The following is an 8,239-nucleotide window of genomic DNA, read 5'->3' on the forward strand; positions in this document are numbered from 1 at the left end:
AGTGGAGCCCTTCCTATCTTTGGAAAGGCATAGAAACTGTCAGGTGTGTGGGTGAAACTTTCTCTTTATCCTCCTCCAGAGCAAGCTCCAAAGCTCCTGCCACTTCCAGAGCCAGAGCCAGTGCCATCCCCCGGGCTGGAGCCAGCTGCACCTCCAGTCTCACCACGTGTGGTAGAGCTGGAGCCAGCAGCCCCTGAGTCAGCCACTCCAGGACCAGAGCAAGGGCCATCATTAAAGGCAGCTTCAGAGCCCAGCTGCCCCTGGGCCGTGACCACCGAGGACCAGCTGCGGGAGGAGAAGCCGAACATCTTGGACTTCCCTCCCCAGCTGGTGGCAGAGCAGCTGACGAGGATGGCTGCGGTGAGCAGAGGAGCTCGCGGGGTGGGTGGCCCCTGCCTTCCCGGTGCCATGAGCCGCCCCACACCTGCCATTCCCTGCTCGGGATTCCGATGATCTGGGTCCAAATCCCTGCTCCCTCCCTTATCAACACTGTGACCTGGGCAGCTTTCTTTCTCCCCAAGCCTTCGCTGTCCCCTAGCGAACAGGGGACGGTAGAGACGGACACTCAGCACCTGCTGTACAGGGTGGCTGTGCCGATGAATGAGGTGGGAGAGAGTGGAAGGTGGGCAGAGTCTGGCCCTTTGGTGGGGGATGGGCACTCACTGAAGTGCTGCCAGGTCCTTGGGTGGATCCCCCATCTGCGCAGGTGGCCCGGACAGCCTCAGCACTTACCAGGAAGGTGATGTGTATTGACTCCAGTGGAGACAGTCAAACAAAGCTGGGGGTTGTCCCTGCCTCGGGGGGAATGTGCATGGGAATGGGGAGTGGGACCCGAGGGGCACTGGGATGGGTGGATGATGGCCCTTCTGGTGGGCATGTGTGGGCTGCCTTCTGGAGCTTGGAGGAAGTGAGACAGGGCTGGGAGCAAATGTCCCCTCCCTTCCCCACAGTCCTGAGTCCGGGGTCATCCTGGACTGGGTGCATTCAGTGGACACAGACAAAACCCAGGGACTCCCACAAGCCTCAGGCCACATGCTCTGCTTCCTGAGCTCCAGTTCTGATCTCACCCTGCTGGTCCTATGGGGGACTGTGGACGCCGAGCTGGGGTGCGGCAGGACCGGGTGACACTCCGAATCTTCTGCAGGAGCTGTTCAAGACGTTGGTGCCCGCCCACTGCCTCGGCTCCATCTGGTCCGAGCGCGACAACAGGGAACGAGACTACCTGGCACCCACCGTCCGTGACACTGTGATGCACGACAACACCGTGGCCAATTGCATCCTCGTCACCTGCCTTGGGGACGCGAGCATGACAGCACAGGACAGGGCCAGGGTGGTTGAGCTGTGGATCAGGGTGGCTGAGGTAAGCCTTGGCACGCCCTGTCTGGATGCGTGAGAATTGCCTCTTGTTTCTCTGCTCTCAGGATTGAAGTCTGGGGTCTTAGTCCCTGGACTGTCCCTTGACCCTCATGCCAGGGCCACGTTGACCTTGACTTGAGGTCCCAGTGGGGACAAGCTCACTTCCTCCCTTGTGCTGAGCTACAAATCCTTGCGCCTGGCAGTGTTACTCGTCGGGTGGCAGGTGTGCCCTCCCTGGCTTCCCTGGACATGTGTCTCCTCCAGGACAGGGGAAGTCCATGAGGGGACAGAAACCAGAGGCAGCAGAGCTTCAGCTCCCCCTCACAGCTCCATCTCTTCGCTTCCCCAGGAGTGCCGATGCCTCGGGAACTTCTGTTCCCTCCACACAATCCTTTCTGCCCTGCAGAGCCCTGCCATTGCCCGTCTCCAAGACACCTGGGGACAAGTTTCCAGGTGGGTAGTGGGTGGTCTGCTCTCCAGCCAAGCACCATGAGGGTGAGGTGGCCCAGGCAGCCTGATTTGGGCCGGCATGTCCCCCAAAGTCAGCTGAGACCACCTGGGAGACAGCGAATGCCGGGCACAGGGACTGACCTGGGTGCTGGGTCTCTGAGTCTCTCAGCGCCCTTCGGCCAGCAGTTCCGTCCCAGGGATTCATTTCCTTCCAGACCAGATCCTGGCTTGAGCCCAGGTGGAGATTCTCAGGTGTTTCCTTTGCAGCAACAGAAGCCTCTATGCAGCTGAAACCAACACTGTTCCAAAGGGATCTGTTTGGGACATCTGGGAATGGAGGCCCCAAGGGACAAGAGGAGAGGCCCCTCCGCAGTCCCATGGGGACCTTAGAGCTCAGAGCACCCCAGAGAAATCCCTCATCCAGGTCCCAGGCAGTTTGGATCTGCTGGGTTCTCAAATAAATGGGACTTGCCTTCAAGCATCCCACAGTTTTTCTTGCTTTCTTTCTTTCTTTCTTTCTTTCTTTCCCCACCCCGCAGGGAGAGTTCTCGAACCTGGAAGAAGTGGGTCAGGAGAGAGAAACGCGTGAGCAGGGAGCTGCTGGTGCAGGTAACCTGGAGGCTGGAGATCTGGAAGGAGGCCAGAAGGAGAGGGGAGGGGGGCATCCCGAGGGGATCCTAGGAGGTGAGGCTATGGCAAGGCTCGGCCCAGGCTGGGGGTCAGAGAGCCCCGTGAGGGTGGGGCAGGCCGGGGCCACTCGGCCAGGTCCCCCAAGACACCCTGCCCTCCCCCTCCCTGTCTGTTCAGCTGGGGTCTGGACACACCCCTGGAGTCCAGAGGTCGGGGCCTTGGTCAGATTTGGAGCCAGGGCTGGGGTGAAGGCAGCGGGGACAGGGCCTGTAGCTGGCACGGGGAGCGGCCTCTCCCAGTGGGTCCTTGAGCCAGTCACTGCCCCTCTGGGGGCCTCCGTCTCCTCCTCTGGGAAGTGGAGGGAAATGATCAGCGGTGCAGGCCTCCCAGCGGGGTGCTACCATCCAAGGGAGGACAGGAACGGGAGGAGATTTGTGCCGGCTCCTCCTCGAGAGGTGAGGGGAGAGCAGTGATGACACGCAGATGACTCTGAGTCCTCAGGAGACTCCTGGAAGCAGGTGACGTTCTCCTCACACTTTTCAGCTGAGGAAAGAGGGCCAGGGAGGCCTGGGCAGGCCCAAGGTCACACAGGACTGAGTCCTGGAGCCAGGACTGGTCTAGAATCAGAGCACCCTGGAGGTGGGAGCAGCAGAGGCAGCAGGGGACTGGAGCCGATGGCCAGGGTCTGAGATCAGGGGCCTTGGGGGACATGCGGAGGGGAGTATGGGCGCACTGACCCTGTCCTCGGCCCCGACAGGAGGCGACCTCCGTGTTAAAGACTGCAGAGAGGGCCCGCCAGGGAGCCCAGGAGAGGCAGCGGCAGCAGGTGAGGGTGACTGTGGGGGAGGGGCCCAGGAGTCAGAGGAGAGGGGGCTCCCCCTCCCAGCTGGAGACCTCCCTCAGGAGAGGGGCCTTCCTCCTCAGGCGAATCTGCTGTGGCTGCCAAGCATGACGGGCCTGCAGTGGCAGTGAGCAGGAGGAGGCCTGGAAGGGCTGGCAGCAGGGCAGATTTGGGGTGGGGAAGGGCAGGGGCCACTGCCCCTGGGAGGGGCCAACAGCCAGCCCTGGGACTTGACTGATGGAGTTTGGTGTTCCTGGACGGAAGCGGGGGAGGGAATTGTGTGTGTTGGGGTGTCCCGACGATCCTAGGCTGCTCTGTGTGGGAGCGTGGGGTGGGCAGCAGGCTGGGCTGAGGGGTTTCAGGGGAAGGTTCATGGGGGCACCTGAGAGCGGGAGCTCATCACCATGCCCATCCCGATGGCGGCACAGGGTGTCGTCCCCTCCCTGGTGACGTTCTTCCGTTCCCTGGAGCTGCTGGACGCTACGATGGAAGATTATGTGGAGGTGAGTGAGCCTGGAGGTGGGTCCGGGGGCTCAGGCTCCTGAGGGTGGGGAGGAGAGAGTCCTGTCCTGAGCCCTGAGCTCTCTGCATTTGGCAAAGGTCCTCTCAGCAGGGCCTCCAGCCTCGTGTGGGAGTTAGGGTGTCAGGCCCATCTCCCCAGTGGGTGATGCAGGCTCTGCATAAGCCACCGTCCAGGTTCCCTGGGCTGCTGAGGCTCAGAGCTGCCTGACTGTGTGGCCGCAGGAGGTGGTGTCTGAGCTGGACTCAGCCTCTCCCTCTGGCCCTGCCAGTGAGGGAAGAGAAGTCGGGCCCCTCCCAGTCAGGAAGCACATCAGAGGCTGAGCTGTCCCTTCCTGCCTGAGGTCTCAGTCTCCCCACGTGTCATCAGAGAGGGTTGGGTCACAAGGTCTGTTGCCTCAGTTGCTCTGCGCCCCCTGCTCTGGAGCCCAGAGACTGGCCCAGGTCCAAGTCCGGGCTCTGGATGGGCCTGCCCACTGGCAGTAGTGCAACATTGCAAGAGGTGTGGACGGGGGCTAGTGCTGGCCCAAGGGGGCTGTTTCTGATGGACTGCGGCTGTCTGCTTTCCAGGGCAATGTGCTCAACTGTCGGAAATGGAATGAGGTAAGCGGCTGCGGCCTCCCGGTGGGGAGGGTGGGGGTTGGAAATCAGAGACCCCCCCGCAGTGGGCAGGACCCCCTCTGGCCCAATCCCCATTTGGATTGGGACATTTATTTGCACAGTTCGATATACAGAGCTAGGGATCCTATGGCATTGGCGGGTGGGGGAAGGGCTGGCATCAAAGACTCCTTCCTGGAGGAGGAGCTATTTTGGGCCAAGTGTGAGAGCAGGCAAGCCCTGACTGGAATCGCAGGGAGGGAGGGTTCCCAAGTGGGCAAAGGCCCCAGACTGGCCCCTTGCCCCCTTCCTCACCCCCTCCACGAGCCCTGCAGGGTCCCCCACTCAGGCCCTGTGGGCATCCTGTGCTTGCTCTGTCCTAGCAATTCAAACTGATGGACGAGATCGAGCTGCTCCAGGAGGCTGCAAATCTGTACACCGTGCAGCCCGACGAGCACTTTGGGGCCTGGTTCCAGGCCGTGGAGCCCCTGAGCAAGGAGGAGAGGTGAGTCGGGTCGGGAGTTGGGGGAGGGCAGGGCAGCCTCTCTCTGCTGACCAGCTCCAGAGCCCATGGCCGTTGCTCCATGGTCAGCCCCTGATCCGATTGCATGGCGACCCCTGGGGCCCTTCGACCCCAGCTGCTGGCAGGCTCCAGGATGCACATGTGATGTGTGGCTCCTGAGAGCTCCCAGCTCCGCTCTGTCCTGTAGCTACAGCCTGTCCTGCCAGCTGGAGCCCCGATACCACTGGGTCAGAAAGATTCGACTCTTCTTCAAAGGCAAGAAGAACCGCTCAGGCCAGAGTGAGTGTCCAGACCGGCAGTGGCTGAAACCATGGGCTCAGGAAACATTCAGGCTGAGCGTGGGCCTGGGGAGGCAGACAGCTGGCCCTGGGTTCCAGCTCCACTGCTGAGCAGTCCCGTCCTGGGCGATTGCACTCACGTTTCTGGGACTGGTTTCCTCCTCTGTGAAGTGGGTGATGCTAAATATCAGCCCCTGTGTCAGGGACAGATGGGGTGCTCTTGGCTGACTGAGCACTGAGCACAGGGCTGGAGCACAGAGCGCAGTGGGGGCCGGGATGGGGTGTGCACTGTGGTTCCAGGGCAGGTCGCTCAGGAAATGCCTCTCTTTCTCCAGACACCAGACCCCCAACCAAGGGCCCAGTGGTGGTGGTCGATGACCCTCCTGAGACCAGCTGAGCTACAGCGGGGACACAGCATTGACACTCAGGGTGCACAGGGCCACCTCCCCTGATTCTGATGAGGAGAACTTTGTGATCCGTTTCTTGGGGTCCCCTGTTGGCCACGAGAGAAGGCACCAACCCCTCTTCCCCCTCCCCCCTTTTGCCCAGCACCTATTTCCCTATTTGGCGGGGCCATATTTTGTTGTCAATGGTAAATGCTCCGTTTGAGTATTATATTAAATTGTTGCTTCTTTCTAATCCTGGGAGTGGAGGTGTGAGTCTTTCGCTCGCAGCACTCATGGAAACCAGATCCAGAAACTCACATTCCTCCTCGAATTTAGAAATCTCCCAGAGTGAGCGGCTCAGTTTATGTGGAGAAGGGAGAAGTGCCAGTCCCCTCCCTGGCTACTGAAGGACTTGCCCAAGTGCCCCTCCCGCCGAGGACAGGATCATTGCAGTGTGGTTCACCCTGTCCAGGAGCAGAGATGGCCCCTCCGACCTCTTGGGACTAAGCGGTTGGAGGCGTTTTCTCAGCCAGAGCCACAACCACTAAGCTGGGTGTGTCTGTCAAAGTAGCACGTGCCTGTCCCTAGCACACGTCCTGCCCAGGACAGTGGCTGCCTTTTGACACTCTGCCGGAAGAGGGAACATTTTCCCGGTTTCTCTTGCACACAGATTAGGACCTTGTTTTCTGATTCAGTCTCCGCAATGGCTTCAGCTCTAAGTGGGGAAAATACCGTCAAAAGCTCAAAACGTGCACATAGAGAGGATGAGGCCAGAGGAAGGTCCTGTGGACATGGACCATGGGCAGGCAGGACTCTTCCTTCTCGGGCCCACTAGGGGCTGCCTGTTCACCTCTGACCTAGACTGGATCCCCCTGGGCTTCTGGTCCCTGACTCCGAATACCATTTCCTGCTTGTTGCCTATCCAAGGGGAAAGCTGTGGGATGCAGCTTTTAGGGCCTCAGCCAGGTCTCCCTCCATAAACCTAGTGCTCCCAACAATCTGTTCCAGAAAATATAACCAGAGACAACACTTTCCAACTCATCTTATGAGCCCAGCAGTACCCTAAAAGCAAAACTAGGGTTTAAAAGTAGGGAAAACTTGAGAACAGCAAGTCTCAGAAATGAGCAGTTACTGTCTTCTACAAATATTAGAAAACTGAAGCCAACAATGTAAAACAATCATACACCAGGACAAAGAGGAAATTTATTCAGGTATGCAAGGTTGTATCAGCATTCCAAAATCAAATCAATGTGATCCACCCTGTCACAGGCTAAAGGAGAAATTTATACATATCTGTCAGTTGATATGGGGGGGCAAGTCATCAAATAGTACATATTAGAAATGTCAGGTTCTTTTTCTATCAATTGCACCTCATTAAAGCTCTTACAAAAATGAACATAGATTAGAATTTACACTTTCACAAACTTTTAGAAAATGGAACAGAGACCTAAATGTAATGCAAAACAATACAACTTCTAAAAAGATTATGCAACAAACTCTAAGTGGACTCGAATCTGGAATTATGTTATTAAGATACAAACTGAAAATGTAATCTATGAAAAAAAACTGATGTTAGACTTTATTTATTATTTTGGTAAGGAAGGTTGACCCTGAGCTAACATCTGTGCCGATTTTCCTCTATTTGTCCTGTGGGATGCTGTCACGGCATGGCTTGACAAGCTGTGTGTAGGTCTACACCCAGGATCCGAACCTGTGAACCCCAGGCTGCCGAAGTGGAGTGCGTGAACTTCACCACTGTGCCAGCGGGCTGGCCCCAAGTTAGACTTTATTAAATTAAAAACTCCTGCTTTGTGGAAGGCAAAATCGATGAGTCAAAGGACAAATTACAGACTGGCAGACGATATTCGCAAAACAGATATATGATAAAGAAAATATGTCCAAGATATATGTAAAGAATTCTTAAAAGTCAACCACAACAGGGGGCTGGCCCTGTGGCTGAGTGGTTACGTCCGCGCGCTCTGCTGCAGGCATCCCAGTGTTTTGCTGGTTCGAATCCTGGGTGCAGACATGGCACTGCTCATCAAGCCACGCTGAGGCAGTGTCCCACGTGCCACAACTAGAAGAACCCACAATGAGAAATATGCAACTATGTGCTGGGGGGCTTTGGGGAGAAAAAGGAAAAAATAAAATCTTCAAAAAAAAAAAGTCAACCACAACAAAAAAATAAACAACCTTATTGAAAAATGGGCAAAAGACCTGAATATATCCCTCACCAAAGAAGACATACAGATGGCAAACGAGCCTGAGGACAGACAACCACCGCCACAGGTCATTCGGGAATTTCAAATAAAACCTCAATGAGACACTTCTACACACCTATTAGAACTGATAAATGCAGGAAACTGACAATACCAACTGCACGTGAGGATGTGGGGCAAAGCAAACTCTCATTCATTGCGATCTGGAAAGCAAAATGGTACAGCCATAACAGAAGACAGTTTGGCAGTTTCTTACAAAGATGAGCATAGTCTTACCACACAATCCAGCAACTGCATTCTTAGGTATTTACCCAAGTAATTTGGAAATAGGTTTACAAAACACCTGTGGGCTAATATAGATAGTAGCTTTATTTATACTTTCTAAGCACTGGAAATGACCAAGATGTTCTTCAATAGGTGAGTGGAGAAAGAACCGGGGT

At 56.4% G+C, this 8,239-nt stretch overlaps 1 protein-coding gene across 1 annotated transcript; it reads left to right on the plus strand.

Annotated features, from left to right (window-relative positions):
* Positions 1-3,021: 3,021 nt before the first annotated feature.
* Positions 3,022-5,831, plus strand: LOC106848582 (ral guanine nucleotide dissociation stimulator-like). Its single transcript, XM_044766499.2, has 6 exons — positions 3,022-3,262; positions 3,706-3,780; positions 4,367-4,399; positions 4,777-4,898; positions 5,104-5,195; positions 5,530-5,831. The coding sequence occupies exons 2-6, from the start codon at positions 3,763-3,765 to the stop codon at positions 5,589-5,591; spliced, it is 327 nt and encodes a 108-aa protein (XP_044622434.2). The 5' UTR covers positions 3,022-3,262; positions 3,706-3,762; the 3' UTR covers positions 5,592-5,831.
* The last annotated feature ends 2,408 nt before the right edge of the window (positions 5,832-8,239 follow it).

The sequence above is a fragment of the Equus asinus genome, chromosome 3, assembly GCF_041296235.1.
Source record: "Equus asinus isolate D_3611 breed Donkey chromosome 3, EquAss-T2T_v2, whole genome shotgun sequence".
Taxonomy (NCBI): domain Eukaryota; kingdom Metazoa; phylum Chordata; class Mammalia; order Perissodactyla; family Equidae; genus Equus; species Equus asinus.